This window comes from Heteronotia binoei, chromosome 6 (genome assembly GCF_032191835.1).
Source record: "Heteronotia binoei isolate CCM8104 ecotype False Entrance Well chromosome 6, APGP_CSIRO_Hbin_v1, whole genome shotgun sequence".
Classification (NCBI taxonomy): domain Eukaryota; kingdom Metazoa; phylum Chordata; class Lepidosauria; order Squamata; family Gekkonidae; genus Heteronotia; species Heteronotia binoei.
In genome coordinates, this window is record NC_083228.1 from 101,262,063 (window position 1) to 101,286,800 (window position 24,738).

General features: G+C 41.8%; 1 protein-coding gene across 1 annotated transcript in view; it reads left to right on the top strand.

Annotated features, from left to right (window-relative positions):
- Positions 1-24,738, top strand: part of LOC132574336 (collagen alpha-3(IV) chain-like) — a 90,551-nt gene that overhangs the window by 46,142 nt on the left and 19,671 nt on the right. The window contains exons 29-42 of the mRNA XM_060242698.1: positions 1,034-1,147; positions 1,432-1,599; positions 4,593-4,682; positions 7,331-7,465; positions 8,285-8,383; positions 9,950-10,039; positions 11,055-11,185; positions 11,290-11,416; positions 14,917-14,997; positions 18,791-18,889; positions 20,154-20,204; positions 20,717-20,902; positions 21,645-21,775; positions 22,968-23,040. Coding sequence (XP_060098681.1) covers positions 1,034-1,147; positions 1,432-1,599; positions 4,593-4,682; positions 7,331-7,465; positions 8,285-8,383; positions 9,950-10,039; positions 11,055-11,185; positions 11,290-11,416; positions 14,917-14,997; positions 18,791-18,889; positions 20,154-20,204; positions 20,717-20,902; positions 21,645-21,775; positions 22,968-23,040 — 1,575 coding nt within the window. The remainder of the gene's footprint in view (positions 1-1,033; positions 1,148-1,431; positions 1,600-4,592; positions 4,683-7,330; positions 7,466-8,284; positions 8,384-9,949; positions 10,040-11,054; positions 11,186-11,289; positions 11,417-14,916; positions 14,998-18,790; positions 18,890-20,153; positions 20,205-20,716; positions 20,903-21,644; positions 21,776-22,967; positions 23,041-24,738) is intronic.

Here is a 24,738-nt window from a genome sequence, read left to right on the forward strand (position 1 = left end):
AATAAAGGTATGAAATTGAAAATTGAAATTGTGAGGTTTAAATTGATTTTGAGTCACTCCAGCATGTCTACACATTGAAAATATAGAAGAAAATCAGAAGTTATTAATAATGTGAGTGAATCCAGCATTAATTTTTTATTTATTTATTTATTTTGTTAACTTATATTCCACTCTTTTCTGTGAATGGGCTCAGGGCAGATAACAGCAAGGTTTAAACAATTGAACAGCGAAGGTTAAAGCAGTTAAAACTTACAAGCTAAAACCATAACAATACAGTAAAACAAAACAATATACATACCACGGGTGGCAATTTCCATTGGGCACGAGGTGTAATAAGAAACAAGATAGCATCATAGCAAGCAAGGGAGGGAGGCCAAGCAGATGGAATAAGGACATCTGCTGCCTCAACCAGAGGCCCGACGGAATAGCTCCGTCTTGCAGGCCCTACAGAATGGCAGCCAGTCAGGTAGGGCCTGGATCTTCATGAGGAATTGATTCCACCAGGCCGGGGCCAAGGCCAAAAAGGCCCCAGCCCTGGATGAGACAAGTCAAATGTCCTTCGGGCCAGGAACAATCAAAAGATGATGTGAAGCAGATCACAGTGATCTCCAGGGCGCATATGGGGAGAGGCGGTCCCGCAGGTATGTCTGTCCCAGGCCATGTAAGGAAAAGGAAAGTACGTAAACCAATAATGGCACTGAGGCAACAGGGCAAAGATCACCAACTATCTCCTGAATAGCCTAGCTTAACTGGAGCAGGAAATCTGAAGAGATGTTAATAGGGAATAGAGGATATGGGAGATGGAGAATGAATTGAGTGCTTGAACCCCCTGAGGCCTTTTTGTAAAATGACTTTATCTGGCTAGCAATTTCCAACAGGCTTTATATTCATCTTTCCTAACTCATGGGCGATAATTACAAGATTCTGAAATAAGTGCATGAACAAGATGTTGAGATACATGTATGATGTTTGTAAGTGTATGTCAGACAAAAATGGAGATGTGCTGCTATTGTAATACAACACTATATTTTAGGAGAACCTGGAACCGCTGGCATTCCGGGACAAAAGGGCACTCCAGGAAAAATGGGTGACTGTCTTATTGGTTTACCGGGACCATCAGGCCCATGTGGAATCATAGGCCCACAAGGTAAGTTATTTGCAGAAGAACTAGCAGGTATACAGTAGATGGGTGTATCGTATCTATGCTCTGGGGCCCTACAGGGTTCCATCATATCCCCCCCCATGTTGATTTGTTCTAAAGCTTTTCCATGTATAGACAATCAAGCTATGGGTCAGTAGTTACCTGGATCATTCTTTTTCCTCTTCTTGAAGATGGGGATAACATTTGCCCATCTCCAATCTTATGGTTCTGGCTTAAGATTGGATACTCATGTCACTCAAGTTCATTATGATATGTATTTTTTTCCTTAGGAGCCAAAGGTGTACTAGGACCCAAAGGAGACCCAGGTATTCCAGGATTGGACATTCCAGGGCCCCAAGGACAATTTGGACTACCAGGATTACCTGGCCCTCAAGGAAGTGAAGGACTTCCTGGCATCAAAGGCCAGGCAGGCAGGCCAGGAATATCAGGAACACCAGGTATCACTTGTTTGCCATCTTTTTTTACATAGGGAATTACCAATACAGTCTGTAAACAATATGAAGCCAGTAGCATGACATTATCAGTGTGTAATGCATGGGGAAAGGCAAGGGGCCATCCCCTCATCTGAAGAAGTATGCATGCATACGAAAGCTTACATTCTGAATAAAACTTTGTTGGTCTTAAAGGCGATACTTGACTCTTACTTTGTTCTACTGCTTCAGACCAATACGGCTGCCCACCTGGATCTATCAGCAAAGTATATGTGTTTAATTCTTGCCAGAAGGGCACTCTTGTGCTGGCAATTGGTGTACATTATTTAGGCCCTACATATCTCTCTTGATATGCTCCACTATAGAAGCTTCATTAATTTGAGCGAAGCCTTCTGATGGTGCCATCCTGCCAATGGCCAACCTGAAGAGGTCAGGAAGGTTCCCATGCTTTTAGCAATCCATGCGCTGTACAAAATTGAGGGCATTTTGGTAAAGGCAATAGGGCATAAGAAATGTCTGTGTTGACAGTTCATGGTGTAGTTCATTGTATGTCTATGTCCTATATAAGGGTGTTGAACTCATTTCTTATGAGGGTTGGATCTGACATAAATGAGACCTTTTTGGGCCGGGCTGTGTTGGTCCAGGCAATGTGTGTACCTATTTAAGATTATGTAGCAGAGATATAAATGTTATAAAGGAAGGACACAGACAAACACAATTAAAGATTTTTTTAAAAAAAACCTTAAAATAAAACATACTTAAAACATTAGCACTAGTTGGTCTTAAAGGTGCTTTCTTTGTATTTCTCCCATGGAATCCAGGGAGCTGGGCAAAGGGGGCTCTGGCTCTTTCCTCTTTCAGGGGACCAGGAGGGGGAGGAGCCTCAGCCAATAGAAGGAAGAGAGATTTGGCTCAGTAGCTCTGCTGTACAAATGATAGAGCCTGGCAAAGCCAGCTCTCCCCTTCCCCCCTTCCTCCCCAAGGGAGGAGCCTCAGCCAATGGAGAAAATAGAGGTTTTGCTCTGTAGCTCCCATGCAATTGAGCAAACCTGGCAAAGCAAGTTGTGATGCAGAAGGAAGCAAGAGAGGGGGAGAAGGAAGCAGATGACAGTCAGTTGCTTGGGGGCCTGATAGGATCCTGATTTGGCCCCTGTCCTATACTGTTTGAAGTGTGTTCTTAACTTTGCAATGGACTTTCAATGTATTGTTTGTTGTTTGCATAACACTGTATTGTTTTAATTGTATTAACTCCTCCTACTCCATTGTTTTAAAGTGTGTAATCTGCATTGAGTGTCAATGAGAAACTCAAGTGCTGTTTTCGCACTGACCTTAATCAGCAGCGACGCCCCTCTTCACTGCGCAGGATCGGCGCGGATTTCGCACTAATTGCCGCGGAGCACCCGGAAGAGCCGGAAAGTCCCGTGGCTTTTGCAGCGCAAATGGAAACTGGTTTTTGGTGGTTTCCGTTTGCGCCGCAAAAGCCGCGGGACTTTCCGGCTCTTCCGGGTGCTCCGCAGCAATTAGTGCGAAATCCGCGCCGATCCTGCGCGGTGAAGAGGGGCGTCGCTGCTGATTAAGGTCAGTGCGAAAACAGCCTAAGTGAAGTAAATAGAAATAATGGGGATAACATTCTAAAGACTGAATAATGGCACTGTGAGTTGTATATGAGGCATCTCCCCCTCCCCCAATTCAGCAAGAAGGATCTGAATGTTAAAATAACCTTTTACATATAGATCATTCATCTGAACAGGTTCAGCAGATGCAAAAAAAAAATGCTGTATGTGCAGTGGGGGGGAAACACCACATCCAGCATCCAAGCCAAGCAAACATTTGGTTGGCATTGACTGTCAACTTGGGATACTTATTGCTGACATTTATTTTGTTTTATTTCCTTGTCACAGATCATGACATTAGTCCCCAGACTAGGTTTGCAACTCCAGGCTGAGAAATACCTGAAGATTTTGGAAGTGGAGCCTAAGGAGGGCGGGGTTAGGGGAGAGGAGGGACTTCAGTGGGGTATAATAGCAGGAGATCTCCAGCTGCCATATGGAGATTGGAAACTTAGAAATGCCAGCCTCCAGGTGGTATGGGGGGATCCCATGGAATTAAAGTTAATCTCCAGACTACAAATATCAGTTTCCTTGGAGAAAATGGATGCTTTGGAGGGTGGGCTCTCTGACGTACTAAGATTACCAGCCTCCAGGTGGGACCTGGAGATCTCTGGCATTTACAACTGATCTTCAGCTGGCAAAGATCAGCTCCCCTGGAGAAAATGGCTGCTTTGAAGGGTGGACTCTATGACATTGTACCATATTGAGGCCCTTCCCTCCCCAAACCCCACCATCTTCTGGATCCACACACAGAGTCTCCAGGTATTTTCCAACATAGACATGGCAACCCTTCATTGTACTCCACTGAGGTCCCTGTCCTCCCCAGGCTCCATCGCCAAATCTCAAAGAGTTTCCCAACCTGGATCTGGCACCCCTACCCCTCCATCCCCCACCAATGGCCTGGGGGAACTCCAAACATGAATATTTTACTAAAGAACAAGCTGCATGGGAGATTGGCATTTCATTTGTCATTTCCACTTTAGCAGTTTAGCCCTCTGGAGCCTCTTGGGCTGATTCCATTCTTGTTCAAAGCAGAAGGAGTAATGGGTGCACTGAAAGGCCATAGCCACTGGGAGTATGGAGGAGAAACTTTCCTATCCTCATCCCCAGTGAGGGTGAATTTTTGTGCTTCCAGAGTGTCAAGGAAAGAAGGGTAGCAGGGATGCAGTTTGGGTTACCCAGGTAAAGATAGGCAGCAGGGGTGGGAAATAAATTTGTCTGAGATCTTCCAGCTAGCATTCTGGGTTAGCCAATTATCTGATTTGGCATAAAACAGCTTCATATGGTTGTTGTTGTTTTTTAAATCAGTTGTAATTGCTTTCTGTGTCTCTTATAGTTTATTTATCAGTGCCATTCAGAACACTATTTTGTTTTGCTTCCTTCCCACAGGCCCAAGAGGAGAAAGGGGCTTAATAGGTCCTGTGGGTATTCCTGGATTACCTGGAGTCTCTGGAAATCGAGGTATCCCTGGAAGCATAGGTAAGTGATAGAGCATCTGCCTTGTTTGTACTTTGTGTAGCTTGTAGATAAATTACTTGAGCAGGTGTTGATTTAATATGTTCTGCAGTTCTCAAAATATAAGGCAAGCCACTTATCTCTGTGTAGTTGCTTGAGGAAGTCTGAGCTGCTGTCTTTTATTACTTGTTAAAAGTAAGACAGAGCTGTAACAAAAGGTGTTTTGTATTGCTTATAACAGTATAAAGTTTGAAGCAAGTGTAGACATGAACCAATACTCGATTACACAAGTGACTGTTTATTTTCCAGTTTATATTTGTTGACGGTAGTGAGGCAGGTAAAGCAATGAGTTACACAGAGACCGATTCCTCACTAGCAGTTGCTCTGCCCCTGGGCTTCTGCTTTCCTTATAATAAAAATAATAAAATAAAATTTTATTTATACCCCGCCCTCCCCGCCGAAGCAGGCTCAGGGCGGTTAACAACATCCATAAAATATACAGTACAATAAATATACAAGGCTTTAAAAATTAACATTATTTAAAAGCAATTCAGTTCACAGTTAACTTAATCTGACAGTGACAGTGATGTTCCTGGTGCTATTTCTGTCAGTTTACATGATAGCGAGGATCCCTAAAACAAAATCATGTTGGCGGATCCATTTATTTAACGATCATAAATCAGCAGTCCATAAAAGCCAGCTTTAAAAGGGTGATCTTGCAGGCCCTGCGGAATTGGTCAAGACTCCGCAGGGCCCGCACCTCCTCCGGGAGCTGGTTCCATAGGCATGGAGCCACGATGGAAAAGGCCCGTGCACGAGTGTTCTGCAATTTGGCCTCTTTTGGCCCAGGGATAGTCAGCTTGTTCTTCCCTGCTGACCTCAGTGCTCTCTGGGGCTCATATGGGGAAAGACGGTCCCTCAGGTAGGCCAGTCCTCGGCCATATAGGGCTTTAAAGGTAATAACCAGCACTTTGTAGCGAACCCGGTATGTAACCGGCAGCCAGTGCAGTTTGCGCAGCCCTGGCTGTATATGCTCCCACTTCGGGAGTCCTAGCAACAGCCTAGCCGCCGCGTTCTGCACTAGCTGCAGCTTCCGGGTTCGGCACAAAGGCAGCCCCATGTAGAGGGCATTACAGTAGTCCAATCTTGAGGTGACCGTCGCATGAATCACTGTTGCTAGGTCCCGACGCTCTAGGAAAGGGGCCAACTGCCTTGCCCGCTTCAGATGAAAAAACACTGACTTGGCAGTGGCTGCTATCTGGGCCTCCATTAATAATGAAGGCTCCAGTAGAACTCCCAGGCTCTTTACCTGGTGCGCTGCTTTCAATGGCGCACCGTCAAAAACCAGGAGAGGTATTTCCTTCCCCAGAGCACCGCGGCCCACGCAAAGGACCTCTGTCTTCGTCGGGTTCAGCTTCAGCCCACTCAGTCTAAGCCACGTTGCAACAGCCTGCAGTGCCTGATCCAGATTCCCTGGGGCGCAGCCAGGTCGGCCGTCCATTAGCAGATAGAGCTGGGTGTCATCTGCATATTGATGGCAACCCAGCCCAAACCTCTGGGCAAGGGGGCGCATATAGATGTTAAATAACATTGGGGAGAGAACTGCTCCCTGGGGCACCCCACAGTCTAGTGTGCGCCTCTGGGACCGCTCGCTCCCGATCGCCACCCTTTGTCCCCGACCCTTGAGGAAGGAGGAAAGCCATTGTAAGGCCAACCCCCTAACCCCTATGTCGGCAAGGCGGCGGGTCAGTAGCTGATGGCTCAAGCAATCAATTCCCCACCATTTGCTGCATTTTGATCTGCGGCTCCCTCCAGTTTCCCTCAAAGTTTCTTTATCTCCAAAAAACTGTAGGGAATTCTGTTTGAAATTCTATTTCTTTATCTCGAACAGTTCAATGGATCGCTGAATCAAATAATCATTGAGAGACATTTAACATGAAGGCAAAAAACATATTTATTACTACAGGGAAAGGGTGCTGGGAGGTGAAAATAACAAACTCTAAGAACTACATCCTAACACATTAAAGACCACATGCTTAATGGAGGATACTTCCTCCTTCTCCTTGACCTCTCTGCCTGAACAAAGGAAGTCACCTGACTAACTGACCAAACAAACAAACCAGTTTTCCTGCGTCTAGATCTTGATTGACAGCAGTCAATATCTTCTTCCTAGGTCATGCAGACAATAGGGAATCAGGCACAGTGTTAATCCTATAATGACTGGAACTTTAGAACATTGCAAAGGACATACAGAACAGATACATAATTCCAACAAAAACAAGAGCAGGAAGCCATAAGGGAAAATTGGAGGGAGCCATGGATCAAAATGCACTTGTGCATTAACTGGTGGAGAACTGATCACTTGAGCCTGGGAAAACAGAAGACTGGGGGTGGAGCAGCTGCTAGTGAGGAAACAGTCAGAGTACTTTTGTTTGCTGTGTCTGCATTTCAGATATCATGTCACTACTTTTTGAAAAGCAGATAATGGTAAAATACACTGCCAGTTCCTTTCTAAGCTTTGGATACAACAAAAGCAAGAGGAATAGAAAGAAGACTAAAAAGTAGCTTTTGTTGTTGTAGCTTCCTTAAGAGGAATTTATTGCAGTCCTTTGACATTTGATAGCTGATGGAAAAATTTCTTAATTCTATTCTATTTTTTATTGTGGTTGCAGGTTTTCCTGGCCTTCCAGGGCCAAGAGGAAGAATGGGATCTTCTGGGGGGAAAGGTGAGCAAGGAGATAAAGGTTCTCCTGGAATATCAGATTCCAGAATGAGCTTTGGAGACAAAGGTGAACAAGGACCCAAAGGTACATAGCAATTTCTGGTATATTTCAAAGCAATTATGGTTTTGTTATTGGGATTATATTTGTGATGAATTTTTAAATTTGTGGTAAAGTTTCTGGTTTTAAGATGTTCTTACTTGTTAAAAGCACATGTAAATATTTACTTATATGAAAATATAAAAAGATGCACATATCCCATTTCTAAACACTATTAGTGCTAGAATGTGACTCTTTCTAGGACTGCACTATGTGATGCCATTTGAATTATAATATAATGTCATATTATCATTCGAAATAAGGTGAGATATAAATTGTGGCATTCATTCATTAGATGTCTACAGGGCTTTTTTGGTAACAGGAACTCCTTTGCATATTAGGCCACACACCCCTGATGTAGCCAGTCCTCCAAGAGCTTACAGGGCTCTTAGTACAGGGCCTACTTAAGCTCCAAGAGGATTGGCTACATCAGGGTGTGTGACCTAATATGCAAAGGAGCTCCTGCTACAAAAAAGGCCCTTATCCATTTTAGGTACTCATGGAAACTTCCTTGTTTGCTCATTCTTTTAGTGGCATTTAATTTGTTTGTTCTGTTTAGTTATTGGTTTGTGTTCTTAGTTTTTGTTATTTTTGTGGCTTGCTTTCAATCATATTCTTTCCTATCTTGGAGAGCTGCCTCGGGTAGAATGCAAGAATATAAATACTTTAAATTTTAAAAATGCAAATAGTTGTACAAAGCTAGGGAATAAAACTTCAATCTGCACAGTTTTTGTTTGCCTGTTATGTTGAAGAAAGTGTGCTGCTGTTGCTGTTTTTCCAATTTAAGTCTTGTCACTGTTGCTGTAGGGATGCCTGGAAGAGTGGGACTCAAAGGAGAAAAAGGACAGCAAGGTGCACAAGGATGCATGGGTACTCATGGGCCACCAGGAACACCAGGTCCATTAGGTATATATAGCTTTCCTTATAAGTTACGGTCTGGACCTTAAGTTGCCATTCCCTTGGCAGAACAGGAGTTCTGATGACAGCATTTCCATTTGGGGAGAAGGGGAGAGGAGTTTCCATCAGTTCCCTGTAGACCTCTCTCATTCCCTACCCTACACTGTTCTTTTGGATGTACTGAAACACAAGACTACATTTCTACAGGCAAAGAAGGGTGCAGTGAGGTGGTGGTGGAGTTGCCTTCGTCTACTGTGACTCCACTGGCACTGCTTTTAGGGTCTTAAACAGTACCATGAGAAAGAACACTGAACCACATAAATCTTTTAGTTTTATCTCCGTTTTTTAATGCTAAGCGCCACTTATTATAACAAAATTGGCTCTAGATGGACTGTTGGATGAACCTGCCCTACATATGCTCATAGTGATCTGATGTTCATTCTCACTATAGCAGGCTGTGTTTTTTCAGCTATCCAGTCATGCAAACTGCTGCCACATTTCAGTGGCTACATCTGTAGATATAGCCAGGGTGTGAAATTTGACAGTATGCATGAATGGAATTCCAGGGTAGCCAGAACACTGTCACATCTAAGGATGGCTTAAGGCATCTCATGAAGTGGATTCTGATCCATAAAGCCATATACCACAGTAAATGTGTTAGCCTTTGAGTTATCACAAGACTTCTTTCTGTTTTTGTATAATTACATTATTCTGAAAACCAATTAAGAAAGCTGCCATAATATTTATATTATGAATTTTTTTGGAAAACATAAATCTGTGTATTTTATAAAGGGAATTGTACAAGAATATTTATCATATGATCTTTTTCAGAGGGTTTTTTTTGCATTTAATAGAATACTTTGAAAGATATTTGTTTTGTGTGATGAGTATCCATCTTAATATATGTGTGCTTGTTACTTGCCACTGACTTTTGTAATATGATATAGAAGAAGAAGAAGATATTGGATTTATATCCTGCCCTCCACTCCGAAGAGTCTCAGAGCGGCTCACAATCTCCTTTACCTTCCTTCTCCACAACAGACACCCTGTGAGGTGGGTGGGGCTGGAGAGGGCTCTCACAGCAGCTGCCCTTTCAAGGACAACCTCTGCCAGAGCTATGGCTGACCCAAGGCCATGCTAGCAGGTGCAAGTGGAGGAGCGGGGAATCAAACATGGTTCTCCCAGATAAGAGTCCACACACTTAACCACTACACCAAGCTGGCTCTCCAGGTTAAAGAACGAAGAAATAAATACTCTTCAGAGAGCAGCTCAGATTAGTCTAGTAAAAAGGCATTTAAAACAGATATCATTGCACTATGCTTTTATTTTTCAGTGCAAACTTGTAGAATTATAGATGTCTGAATTTTGCTATATTCTATTAGTAGCAATCCTGGGAGCAGAAGGAATAAGTAGCCATTGCAGAAGCAGCAAAGGAAGAAGCTAGAAAGAAACAGAAATTTTTTTCTATTTATTAGGATTATATTCTAATGAAGGAAATTGCATAAAAAATATTCTGGCTAATCCTAAAGGGTGTCACAAAAAAGCATGCAGCATCAACTTTGTTTACATTTTCAGGTTCCAAAGGTGATAAAGGACATTCTGGAATTCCTGGGGCACAAGGACTGCCAGGAGCCCCAGGAGACAGAGGGGACATGGGAGTACCAGGTATCTGAATGGTCACCTTGAGGGTGTTTCTGTAATACCTGCTTGAATAATAAATATGCTGGATTCATGGCCATATTTCTAAGGTCTGAAAGGCAGCAATGTATACATAAATGAAAAATATTATTATACTAGTTTTAAATTATGGAAAAATAAAAATATGTAATATAGTAAATAATTTTAACAAATGTGCTGAAGCACATTTAATCCAGTGAAGGATTTGTATGGATAGAAATGGGGTGCTTTGTGCCAGTCTCCCTCATGTGTTCCTGAGGAAATCCCCCATCTCCCAGGAGAAGTGTTTCAAAAAGCATTTTTGGAGGTACAGTGAGAGAGGGGAGGAGGTAAAGTCATGCACCATGGAAGCAGATTCCTTTCACCTTCAGAAATTATTGATGGATCCAAGACAGAGTTAGTTCTCCTACTTCATGTTATAATGAGATTATGAACTGCTATCCTCATGGTAATATCATAGATATTTGGGGTTTGGGGTGGGGTTTTTTTTTTGTATTCTGGGAATTGCTATTCATCTGTGGGAGACATGGCATATTCTTAGTGAAGGGGGTTGATAAATTCAGCTAATGAACTCTGATGATCGCTAATGAACTCTGATGGTTGAAGGATATTTGGTTAGAGAACCCACAACTAATTAGCCCACAACAAGAAAGTGCTGGAAGAGGGGGTATCAGACTACAACATATATGCTTCTGAACTTTATTCAATCAGTATTTTATTTTTATCATTTACTATTTATTCACTTCATTTATGACCCCTTTGTCTCCTCCATTGGGACCCAAAATGGCTTAAAACATTGTCCCCTTCTCCATTTTATCTGTACAACAACCCTGTGGGGTTAGGCTGAGAGTACGTGACTAGCCCATAGTCAACCAGTAGCTTTTCATGGCAGAGTGAGGATTCAATTAGTCATGACACCATGCTGACTTCTTTTGACTTGCTTTGATTTTGTGGTTATGATCTCTTCATACAGTTTCCAAATAATCTAATACTATCATTACAGGTCCTAAGGGTGAACAAGGTTCTTCAGGTTTTCTTGGACCTGTAGGTATACCAGGGCCACCTGGCCTTGTTGGTGCTCCAGGGGATAAAGGAGAACCAGCTTGTGTTACAGCAGGAAAACCAGGACCCAAGGTATAGAAAGCAAACAGGAACTTTGCTGCGACCATGTACTGCTTCATAGATCAGTTATTATTTGCTGCAATTAAAATAAAACAGATTTCATTGATGCATCATAGGGCGATCCAGGTCCCCCAGGAGAAAGAGGAAGAAAAGGTGAAAAAGGATCACCAGGCCTACCAGGCCTTGTAGGAGAACCTGGATTTCCTGGGAACAGAGGGGATCCTGGTATACCAGGAATTCCAGGTAAAGTACTATTTTTCATCAATGCAGAGCAGTGGACTAGAGAAGAATTTCCTCTAAAATTATACACAGAAAGCAATTTTCTCTCTTGAAGAGGTACTAATTATTAGAGTATTTTTGTGAGAAGGCATTTTTTTCAGACTGATTGACCACACTGATCTTGCTTGATCTGTTTGGTTTCCTCATAATCCTCCCTATATGGCATGTGTCCTATGCTAAAAATTGCTCTACAGAAGCACATTAACAAGAACAGTATAAAGCTACATAAATGTGTTTGAATCCTTTACTTGTAAGTTGCCTTGAATGCTTTTTTAGGGGAAAGAATAGCTAGAAATTTTCAAAATAAATAAATGATTTCTTCTTTTACATGTGATTTCAGATTGGTGAATTCAAAGGTATCTTTCAACTCACAGATAAACTCCTTCTGCTTACAGAAAGAGATTTTTCCATGAGTGGAAGATTCCTTCAAGAACATAATAACAGCTTGAAATCCAGCTGTGAATATTTGGGGATACGTTTTGGTCCATTTTGAGAAATCTTATTTTAATATACAGTTGATCCAGGTGCTCTTCTTTAAGATCCTGCTGAAAAATATATTTAAATAGAATAAAACAATAACTTTCCATGCTGCAGATAGTACAGTTTACAATGCAATCCTATGCTCAAGAGCGCCACCAGTGAAAAAGTCAGAGACTGATTGAACTTGGCATAGAGCCCATATTAGAGCCTGTTCTGGGGTGATGACAGTGATGAAAAGGCAATATTTCTTCACCACTATTGTGTCTGCATGTTATCATCCAGCTGAGCTGTTGTGTGTGGTCTGGGGGCTTTTACATCATAGCCCCAGGGAATTAGATTCTGACCATACTATGGTTAACTGTGATCAATTTGCTACTTTGAAGACAAAATTGTCCAGATCCACTGTGGGTTAGATGCTAGTGTGGTTGTATGTCCAGATGATATACCTTTGGTACCTGCTTGTCCCATTTACTTGGATACCTTTTAGTTTGTGATACCTTTCAGCTTGTGGAACCTGATGATGTGGACAAGTTTCTTGGAGAGGTGAGACCTACCACCTATGTTCTTGCCCTTCCTGGCTGACAAGAGCTGTGAAAGGGAGGCTGGCTGAGTGGGTAAGGGAGTGGTAAATGCTTCCTTGAGAGCAGAGGTTGTATTCCTTATGTTCAAGGAGGCAGTGATAGACCTGGGGGCAGGGGACCCTCCCTAAGCCCTACTGTGTTGGAGGACTTCTAGCCAGACTCCAGTCTTCCATTCTTGGGCAAAATGTTTGAGAGGTGGTTGCTTCTCAGCTCCAGGGGCTCTTGGAAAAGGCTAATTTTCAGGACCGATTTCAGTCTGCCTTCAAGCTACAGTTTGGGACAGAGACTATTCTGGCTGCCTTAGTTGATGACCTCTACTGAGAACTAGACAGTAGGAATGGGTATGGACTGAAAAAAGGTGGTTTGGCATCCATGGCAGCCCACGGACCAAGCCCCAAACCAGCCTCACACTCACACCAAATTGGTTTGGCAAGTTCAGTTCCCCCTTTCTCCTGACCATGGCACACCATGTGTGGGAGAAAGGGTGGATTCCATGGAAGGTGCTTCCCTTCCCCCTTTCTCCCAGCCTTGGCAAACCGTGGCTGGGATAAAGGGGAGGATTGCCCAGGAAGGGGCTTAATTTAGCCCTTTGGTTTTGCTCCCTGCCACTTTGAGGGTGGGGGGGGGGAGAAAAACCAGAGGGTTAAATTTGGGGATAAAGTGCCTTCCAGAGAGCATTTCATACTCTCCTTTCTTCTGGCCAAGCTGTCTCAGGCTCCTTCAAGTGGTCCCTTGGCTGTGCAAGGGAACCTGAGAAAGCTGAGCCAGCAGAGAAAGGCTGAACAGCCAAACTGAACAGGCCAAAGTTTGGGGAGCACATCTCCCCCTAACATTGGTTTCCAAGCCCTGAACCGGCCCAAGTTTGTCCCGAATTTTCACTCCTGAGCCAGTTTGTGCCCATCCCTACTAGGCAAAGGGAATGCAACTCTGCTAGTTTTGTTTGATCTCTCAATGGCTTTTGATACTATCAAGCACAGAATCCTACTGAACCATCTCTCAGCACTGGGTGGGGGCACTGTGTTACAGTGGTTCAAGTTCTACCTAGGGCACCAGTCTCTGAGGGTGGTGTTGGATGGATTCCTGTTCTGCCTCATGGACATTGACCTGTGAAGTGCTTCAGGGTTCCATCTTATCCCCCATGCTATTTAATATCTATTTAAAACCACTGGGAGAGGTCATCAGGAGGTTTGGGCTGCAGCATCACCAATATGTGGATTAGCTAGTTACCTCTTCCACCTAATTCCAAGGATGCTGTTGATGTTATAAGCTGGTGCTTGGAGTCAGTAATGGGCCAGATGAAGGTGAAGAAGCTAAAACTTAATCCTAACAAGACAGAAGTTCTTTACGTTATTAGAAAGGCTTACCTGGTACTTGAAATCTTCTTAGTCTTTGATGGGGTTATACTCCCCTTGAAAGGTCATTTTCACACCTTGGAGGTGCTACTTGACATGGTAGTCACTTGTAGTGGTTCAGCATGGCTTTTCCTAGGTTTGTCCAGGTTGGCTGGTGCGTCAGTTGTATCTATTCCTAGTTCAATCAGATCTAGCCACAGTGATTCATGCTTTATGTACATCTAAACTGGACTGTTGCAAAGGCCTACCCTTGAAGATTGTTCAGAAGCTGCAGCTAGTACAGAATGCTGCAGCTAGACTTTCTGGTTGGGGCCTGCTGTCAGGAACATGTGACCCTGATACTATAGCAATTACCCTGGCTACTGACAAACTCCCAAGCCCAATTCAAGGAGGTGGTTTTCACCCTCAGAACCCTACATGCCATGGGACCAGGTTATCTGAAAGACCATCTTCTTCCTGCCTGGGAATTACGGTCACAGGGAGAGGCCCTCATGACTGTCCCATAAATCAAAGAAGCTTGTTTGGAGTGAACACAAAAGAGGGCCTTTTCAGTGGCAGCTCCACAATTGTGGAACAACTTCTCCAGGGAGGTGCAGCTGACCCCCTCACTTTCAACTTTTAGCAGGCCGTTGAAGATGGTTGTAATTAGGACTAATTTCTTTTAAGTTTAGTAGCCATCCTGAGTACTGATTTTAAATTTTGGTTTTATGTTTTTAAGGTATTTTATCCTATATGTTTTTGTAAGCTGCCTTGAGCTCTGCAAGGAAGAGAAGTGGTTAATAACTATTCTAAATAAACAAATACAAATAGAGAAATGTTTACATATATATATAAGGCCCACTATGGTCATTGAGACTATTGAGCAGCTTTAAATCACACAAAGGACACTGTAGAAGGGTATAATATAAATTAATGTATTTTCTTGGAAGTAGAGCTGATTCAGCTCAAATTATTCTTCTCTTTAGCAATGAGCAAGCATTCACAGATGCATTAATCAAAGAACCTTCTTTTAATACTCCTGCAAATGATTTATACCTTTTTCTATGTACAGGACATCCAGGATGTGCAGGTGAAAAGGGTAATAAGGGGAAGAAAGGATTACCAGGACAAAATGGCATCAGAGGCCCTCCAGGTCTGTGAATTAGTAGTTGTCCTATTGGCAGTGGGGCTTATTGTTCTTTTTTTTTAAGTTGGTATTTTTAATTTTATGCCCTTTTCACTTTATAATGAATGAGAACCTACTTTTATCTCTTCAAGTCCCAATGAGGTCTCTCAGATTTTTTCAATGCAAAGCAAAATGTACAGTTAGGTCCTAGAACAGACCTTTAAATCTTGTGTGTGCCCCTATTGATTCCCTTCAACCTCCCATCAGTATTCAATACCATCTACCATGATATGCTTCTCCACTGGCTGGCTGAGGTGGGAATCAGAAGTACCATGCTCTTGTTAGATCCAATTTTATCTGGTGAACCAGCGCCAAAAGGTACTGCTGGGGAGAACAGTTTAACAAATCTGAAACATAGAATCTCACCAGGTTATATTCTGTCTCCTGCGCCATATAACCAGCTACATAAAGACAGGCTGGAGCGGTTGTCCAAAGATCTGTTTCTTCTTTTCTGTTGTTACATAAGGCACTGGATGTTCTAAGCCAGTGATAATAAGCTGGGTGAGATCCTGTAAACAGAAGTTCAGTCCAGAAAAGACTGAGGTGCTGGTGATTAATAATGAGGTCAGGGTTTACATGATCAACCTTTTCTGACTGGGGTGGCTATATTCCTTAAAGATTAGAGTCATAGCTTGGAGATGCTCCTTCATCTAATGGAGGTACTGATCTCCTCCGCAGCACATAGCACCTTTCATTAGTTTTAGCTGGCAACAGGTAATTCAGCCACGGTCATCCATGTTCTGATTCCCTAGATCCGGGGCTGCCTTTCAAGACTTTTTGGAAGAAAGTATAAATGTTAAGAACCACATCATGTCAATCTTAAAATATCTCCACTGGCTACCAATTTGCTTTTGGGTACAGTTCAAATTATTGGCTTTTACGCATAATCTCTACATGATGTGTGGCCAGAATACATAAAGGATTGCCTTATCCTGCAATACCCTGCCTGTTGATTAAGAGTATTTTCTGAGGCCCTGCTCCCACTGACAGATATAAGGTGGGTGTGCACCAGAGATGAGGCCTTATCCATGGTGGCTGCAAAACTGGAATTCTCTCTCCACAGAAGATGGTCTGGCACCATGCTTGTCCTGACTTCATGCTTATGGCTGTGTCTCTTAGGAAAACTGTACCTTTAAGACTGCTGTTATATTTTTATCATGATGCTCTTTAAGACTGCTGTTATTTTTTTTATCATGATGCTCTTTTAAGAGGTTTTTTATTTTACTTTTCAGTTTGCATTCTTCTATATGTAACTGTTATTTAATTGTTGTTTCAGTCTTATTTTAGCTGCCCTAAGTACATTTATATAAAGAATGTTAGAAATATTTGGAATGAATGCTGTAATTAATTACCATAAGCAATGTTAATTACATGATATCCTGTATATCCAAATAGGCGGTCTCCTAATTCTCATAGAATCAAAGAGTGGAAGGGACCTCCAGGGTCATCTAGTCTAATGTCCTGCACAATGCAGGAAATTCACAGATACCTTCCCCCACATACATACATCCCCAGTGATCCTTGCTGCATGCATAGAAGATGGCAAAAACCTCCAGGAGCCCTTGCCAAACTGGACTGGAGAAAAATCGCTGACTGACTCCAAAATGGCAATCAGCATTTCCCTAGGTGTGCAGGAAAGGACCATGAGAACTAACCACTGATGCAACCCTTTGTGCCCTCCTCATGATCTGCCTAATTCACAGAATTGTAATATAAAGCTGCAAAAAACTCTGCAAAAATAACGAAAAAGACTGAAAATTATTTCAAAAATATATGTGATTAGTCAACTAACTCTTAAACAATGTAATCATTAATAACACTATAAATTCCAAAAAAACAAGGTAAATGTGCAAGAGAACAAGTTTACATCATCCTTTCAGTTCGTCATGTCAGTTTCAGTTCATCATGTCAGTTTCAGACTTCAATCGCTGAATGACTATTCACCCAGCTCCGCGGGAAGAATAAAGTGCCAGTGCCGACCAGATTTCAAGTGCAGATGATTTTAGTTTTTCAAAGATGTTTCTTCTGTTGCAGGTGTTCTATTAAAACTTCCATCTTTTTAAAGCAATTTTACATTCAGTGGGTTTTCACAGCCTCTAACAGTAAAGCTGCCTGTAATACTGTTTCACTTTCCTCCATCTAAGAGACGTTTCCCACTCATCTGCAATAAAAGACATACATCAGTCCAACATATGCTACCAATAATTAATACAATGTAGCCAAGTCAGATAACAACTTACCAACACACAAAGAAAGCACTTCTCGTAGCACTAGCTCTGGAGGAAACTCTCAAAGGGTTTTCCCGCACATTCTAACTTATATTGTCACAATTAAAAACAGCTGGTAAAAATTTAAAGTGACATTTAAAGTAACATTTAACCAAACGGAAATAGGAAAAAGAGCTGGAAGCCCTGCACCATTTCAAAAGCAAAATTGAATAACATTATAGAAAGCATGGCAAATCTAGTGCTGAATTTAAACCCATAGGCTCTAATGCATCCATTTTAAAAATACGTCTCTGCTTAAAAACCTCCAAGGAAGGAGAGCCCACCACCTCCCAAGAAAGCCTGTTCCACTGAGGAACCACTCTGACTGCCAGGAAATTCTTCCTAATGTTTAGCTAGAAACTTTTCTGATTTAATTTCAACCTGTTGGTTCTCTGACTTTCTAGGGAACTTACCGTAGTTGGGGAAATTGGCTTTATGGTAACAGAGTGAGAGAGGTAACTGGGATTCTCCACCTATGTGTACAGGGATTTTTCCCTTAAATGAACTCTCAAATAAACCAGGCAGAAGTTCAGCTGGAGAGGTTTTTTATTAAAAAGAAAGAAAATAAAAATGCACACAATAAACACACACCAAGACATAACTAAGAGGAAATCAGGGAGGAAAGAGGGAAAGCTTTTTTGGGAAGGGTAATATTTACCAATCTTGCAGAGGTATGGGAAGCACCAGCAAAATGGCCAGCATTTTGAAAACCCACAGAGTGAAGGTGTGGCCAAGGAACACATACATTGCACTGATGGCTTGGTGCTCTATATCAAGAACACCAAGCCTTCAGTGCAATGTGTGTGTTTTCTGCAGCGAGCTGACATGTTTGACAGTAAAACAATAACTTAATTGGCTTTTCCAGAGTTGGACAAAAAGATGGGAGAGGCTTGATGGGTTTTTCTGAGATGAACTATAGGTGTAAATGTGGTTTAATAACCCTGCAAGTACAAGACGGGAAAAGCTACTGGGTTTGGTGAATAGAATTATGTATTGATTAACAATGTGGGACAATGATAGGATTAGTCCAAGTGTGAGTCAATAGGTCCTGGGAAATTCATTGTCCTAAATTATGCATATCTCCAAGGTGTGGAGAGGGTTATTAGCCAGTCATCCTCTCTGACTCAGCTTCTAAAATACTTTCCCAGGCTTTTACCTAGCTGGTATCCATTTTGTTTTATTTTAGGCCAGGCAGTGCCCTGCCCATAGGATTTTTATTTTTTGGGGGGGGGGGGGTTATGTCTAACTGCTAAACTATCTCTCTGTGGGAGGAGGGGTCCGACTGTTAACATCTAGATAAAAGCTATGTGGAACAGGGACTATAATAAGGAGGGAACTTGAACAAGGAGAAGTGTAATAGCTGACTGGATCCAACCAATCTTTTTACCAATGTTAACTTTGTTTGTGTAAATTTAGCAAATGGGCACAATTTCCAATTATTGCACTTTCAGAAACACTTGGAATTTTTTAAAAAAAATATTTACAATCTGCAGGTTCAACTGCATTACCTGGTGATGATGGACCAGTTGGTGAGAGAGGTGATCAGGGACGAGATGGTATTCCTGGTTCCCTGGGTGAAAAGGGAGCACAAGGTATAGCTTCCATTTTATTATTAACCTGTTTTATTATGTCACAGGAATTGTTATGGAATTGATGCCTTTCCAAAATAATGTTGAAAACTATCCCCTTAAAAATCAGATTCATAATTCTGGGGGACTTTCAGATCCATCTTTGCATATGGAAGAGGCATCTTTCATCAGCTTTGATTACTGGGGAATTGCATTCCCCCTCGGGGAATGAAAGATCTAGTCACAATTTTGTATGCATTTGTCACATCAGTTTATTAATTATTGCAATGCATTGTTCATGAGGCTGTACTTGAAAGGTATTCAGAAACTTCAGCTCGTCCAGAATATAGAAACCAGGTTGTTTTAGCTGAGGAACATTTAAGTGGGTTATATCAGACCAATATGGAAAAATATTCATTGGTCACCCATCTGTTTCTGGTGTCAGATCCAAGTGCTTGTTTTGAGCTATACAGCCATTAAAAGTCTTGTTGTTACTATGCATACGAACACATGAAGCTACCTTATACTGAGTCAGACCCTCAATCCATCAAAGTCAGTATTGTCTACTCAGACTGGCAGCGGCTCTCCAGAGTCTCAAGCTGAGGTTTTTCATCCCTACTTGCCTGGACCCATTTTAGTTGGAGATGCTAGGGATTGAACCTGGGACCTTCTGCTTACCAAGCAGATGCTCTACCACTGAGCCACTGTTCCTCCCCTGTGCGAGGGGGACGCCATGCCCAAGCCAGCTGCCCCGCCGCCACCGCGCCCCACCACACACGACCCAATTACTCCCCCAGTCGTCCCCCAGTTGAAACCAGACTATTTCTCTCATATAAACTTGCCGGAAACTAACATCTTCTTTGAAGGCCATTCTCTGTAAACTCTGCTGAGTATGTAGCTGTGGCTAAGAATGCCTTCTTTGTCATGCTACCTGTGCTCTGGAGCTCCCTTCCTAAAGATATGTACCTTCTACCATATCTACCATCATCTAAGCACCAGGCTAAGTCTATACCCTTCACACCCAAGGCTTTAAAAATTGGTTATGATCTTTTTTGCTATGCTTTTAGGGTTCTTAGAAAACACTTTATTGTCTTTTACACTTTTTATTATTATACAGAGCTTGTTGACGTCAATGGACTTTGAAGGATATGACTCTGCTTATGATTGCATCATTACTATCATTTTATTGTATGTAATTGTTTTGAAGACTTAGTCTAAGAAGTGTTTGATTGAACTATGACTATTGTTAAGGGTTTTTAAAAATCAGTATAAAAATATTATGCTACAGGTTCCCCAGGCCGAGGAGCTCCAGGTTCTCAAGGCCTACCTGGTCCTAAAGGTGAGGTGGCATTTTATTGTTGTTTTGTGTCAAGCACTATGGGGAAATGCTTTTTTTTTTTTGAGATTAAGTTTAAATAGCCTGCTCCAAGGAAATGGGAAGCTTTTAGAATTGTGCAGCTTCTAAGCTTAAAGAGCCTGCCTTAGAATAAGACTATCTAGGGCATGTACAGAGTTGAATGACAGAAATTTCCCAAGGTTATTTTTGACCCTAAGATGGTGTTATAAAAGAAAGGAAATTATACTCTTGAGAAACCACGAACATTCCAACAAGAAAGGCTGTGGGAATTAAACCACAAAGAGGCAAGAGGAAATGTGTGGTAGCAAATTCAGAATACAACCATTCTTGTAACAAAGAGGCTTGTTGTAATACCCTTTCTGTGAAAATATTTGTTCAAGATTTGCATTTCAAAGTACATTTAAAGTGTATTCTACTTTGACAGAATTCTAGCTATTAATGCCATTTTTTCTCAAACATCTTAAAGCTAATGTAGCTTTCTAAATATTCTTTAGGTATCACAGGAGATATGGGAATGGCTGGTTTTCCAGGAGTGCAAGGTGTTAAAGGTCCTGAAGGGGATCAAGGGCCAAGTGGACCTCCTGGTTTACCTGGACAACCAGGACTTCCAGGGGAACCAGGGAGAGTGCTTAGTGGCCCAAAAGGAAATAGAGGCCCTGCTGGCCCAGCTGGAAAACCAGGTAGGAATATGTTATAGTCTATTTTTAGTTAATGTTACAATCATATTCATTTTGAGAGTATTCACAAAATTTAATAGGTTTGTCGACCAATTTTTAAAAACAGTAAGCTCTATAACTGACCTCTGTATGCAGTTGTACAAGTTCACACATTTGTTCCCATTTTGTGTGTGCCCATTTTGGGTACTGAAATCAAACACAGAAATATATGAATGTTTTGACTGATACAACATTGCAGCTTGATTATTTGTAAAGAGGCAAGAGGAAATGTCTTATTTATTAGAAGTCTATGAGAGTTCTGTAAAATGTAAATATTCCAACATTTCAATAGATTTAATCCCATCTACTTCCTATAAGTAATTTAGGATTTACTGTACAGTGGTGAGAGCTGGCTATGATGAATTTTCTAGTCCGACTGAAATTCTGCATCACAGAACAAATTCTGTGACTGGTAATGTATTAGTTAACTATGAGTACTGTTATACCCCAATCCTTACTATTGATTTTTAACTGACATTGATTATTTATTGCCCTGACCATTGTTAGGACAGTAATAGAGTTAACTTTTGTTCAGGACTCATTGTCAAAATGGAACACTTAAATAAACATAGAATAAATTAATAAATGAATAACCCAATAGAATGTCAAATGATACACTGAGGTTTCTTTACGCCTGTTGGTATAGGATTCCTTCTTTACATCATAATTCCTAATTCCCTTTATTAATCCAGCTCTTTAAATATAGGTGTTCCTGGTATTCCAGGGCCTGCTGGGTCACCTAGCTACAGTATTAAAGGCAGTAAAGGTGTTCGGGGAACAGATGGTTCACCAGGACTTCCAGGACCTAGAGGTGATGATGGTTTGTTTGGTCCCCCAGTAAGTGAAATTTCTTTATTTTAAATTATATGTTTTGGAATACAATGTTTAATATATAATACCTGTTCTAGCAAAGCATTGATGAATGTCTTGGCTCTAACAATATGTAACTGAAGATTTCCTTGCATCATATCTAGTCATCAAATGCTGCACCTTGCCAAGCAACAGTGTCTCCTATCTGGGCAGCTGCAATTTTCCTTACCCATTGCCCACAAATGGGAAGATAGGTAACTGTGCAATGAGTGAAGTCAGAGCAGGCCTCAGTGGGATCAATCCTGGTGATAAGGAGTAGCTGCCTCTGCTTAGAGGGAGAAGGCAAGCAGTAGTTGTGGTTGTCCCCTACTACTGCTGGGACTGAGCTTCATTTGGGAGATTGGGCTCCCTGCCCTCTTCCTCCAAACTAAGAAGAGGATAGCATGTTCTGCTTATCAGTTGCCTGGCCATGCAAGTGCAGGTGGATGCATCCAGAGGGAGAAGGCAGCTGGCACTGACTGCTGCTGTTTGCTGTCACCAATCATTTTCCCACCTGTGTTGGCCAAACAGGTAAATGGTACTGGCTGTGAGGAGGAACAGCAGCTGCTACCACTCATTCCCCTGAGCTTTCTATATGTGATGGTAGATGCCACTCCTGTCAGCCATCACTGCTTGTTTTCCACATGAGCAGTCAGCAGAAGCAGGTAGAAGTTGCTACCACCTGCCCTCTGCCTCTCTCGTGTTGCACTAAATTTAATAGAAAACCCAACTGCTAGCTGTGTTTTCCTCCAAATAGTGAACTTCCAGTTTTGGAGATGGCAGAGGCGGGAAATCTTTCAATCAACTGGAGAGGGAGGTCCTGCCTGCTGATTCTCCCCTGTAAATTCTAACTGTCCCATATTAGCATTAAGAGGAAAATACATAAATTTTCCTTGCTGCATTTAGTTCCATCATCTACCCAAAAGCAGGCTTTGCTATTGTAACAACTAAAAAAAATCCACCAAAAAGGAAAGGCGATTCCTAAACTCTGTACTCCAGTAATGTCAAGGTGCTTTCCAGGTGTTCACATGACAGCCAATATTTGGTCACGGGACAGTGATTTCCTCAGTCCTCTTTCTTGTGTTTATCTCCCTTCATCCCCTGACTTTCTCAGAGAATCTGCTGGATCTGGATTCTTAAAACAACCTACCTTATATATCCATTTTTATCTTGCCTGCAGGGTATTGATGGTATACCTGGGTATCAAGGTCCTAGAGGTGAGCCAGGATTTCAAGGACCTCTGGGCAGAAAAGGTATAATTCCTTCTAAGAACAAAGTGGTTGCCCCTGTGTAATAATAGCAAAAGCTGACTGGGCCACCTACTGACTGGGTAGCAGTTTCTATGTACTAAGAATCCTGAGGCTGAAGGGATTTCAAAGTAGTTTCTCCCTACCTTAGATTGTTTGAAAAGGATCATATTTTCATATATTGTATGCTGCATTTCATGAATACAGTTATATGTCTGGACTGTCTCATGTAAAATAGGGAATGGAGTCAAGGCTGCTCTGGAATGGTAGTTTCCGGGAAGAATTCTGTACGAAAACCAAATTGTTACAGCCTCACTTTATTCCTTCATGGTTTTTTCCATGGCCAATTAGCTCCAAGCAGGGAAACTGTCTATATGATGAGACTGAGCTGGGAAAGAGTATGTCAGCGTGTGGAATAATGGTGTCATTGATATCCACAGGAAAAAATTAGCTATGTTTTTTATGATATCAGGTGTTCTTATTGGTATTTTTATTTTATTGGCATTTACAGAAATAAGCTCAAGATTAAGAGCTATAATTACAATCATGCCTGGCATTGTTAGACTGCTGCTTCCTTTCCAGTAGTGAAAAGAAACTAGAATGAACTGCGATTTTCTTTATAGGCATTTTAAATCCATGACACACAATGGATTTCTGAAACACACTTTGTTTAGATCCAAGTGGGCAGACATGTTGGTCTGAAGCAGTAGAACAAAGTTTGAATTCAGTGCCACAGAATTCAAACTTTGTTCTCTACTTTCTTTAGGTTTGCCCTTGATATGGCATCTAGAGCTAAAAAGTCAGTGTCTAGACTACTGAACAGAACACATTATATTGATTCCCTTACATGCATTGGTTTTTCAGTTATAATTTCTTATAGTTATTGTTATGTTAACACTCTACTGTTCTTCCACCATGGAACCCAAAGCAGCATAGATAGGATTCCATGGGTTTCTGTATCATGTGCCTTTGAACTATACATTTGCCTTTTGGCTTGCTTTCATTGATATCAATAGATGCTTAGCTATATAAAGCAATTTATTTTCTTCGAATGAACAACAAAATAGTTCTGAGCTACTGCAGAGTTCTGAGAAGCTCTTGTTACAGTTCCTTTCACCCACCAGCATGGTCTTGTTGGGACTGGGCAGTCATGGACACATTTGCTGGGAAAGGATCAAGGATAAAGGACCCTGCCAAAACCCCTGCCGTGTGCACTGAAAGGGAGGCAAGGGCCAGATATTTAGGGTGGGAGCTTTGAGAACAGTGTGACATCCTCTTGTCCCCACAGACAACATTGTGATAATAGCTCTCTGGCTTTGTTGTGCCACCCAAATTGTCTAAGAGGGTTTTTTTAAAAAAAAAAAAAATCTTGCTTGATATGCATTGCAGTATGAGCTAAGCAAGGAGTATGATTTGAAATGTGATACTTGGACTGTTAATTGTGCTTCTGTGGAGGTTAAAGAGAACAGTTAAGTAGGTTATCTTGGTGAGTATCTGGGTCATAACTTGAAGGATGGAGGTTGTTCCCTGGCCTCTAAGGACTACTCAGATAGCTAGCACCTGAAGTCTTCTTTGGTGCCTGCCCACCTAAGGCCTAACTGTTCAAAGGATAGAAAAGAGTAAGAGTCCGGTAGTAGAATATACATGCTTGTGTCTGTTGCAGGTCTTTTAAACTTAATAGTCCCTGGTTAGGGGAGCCAGTGC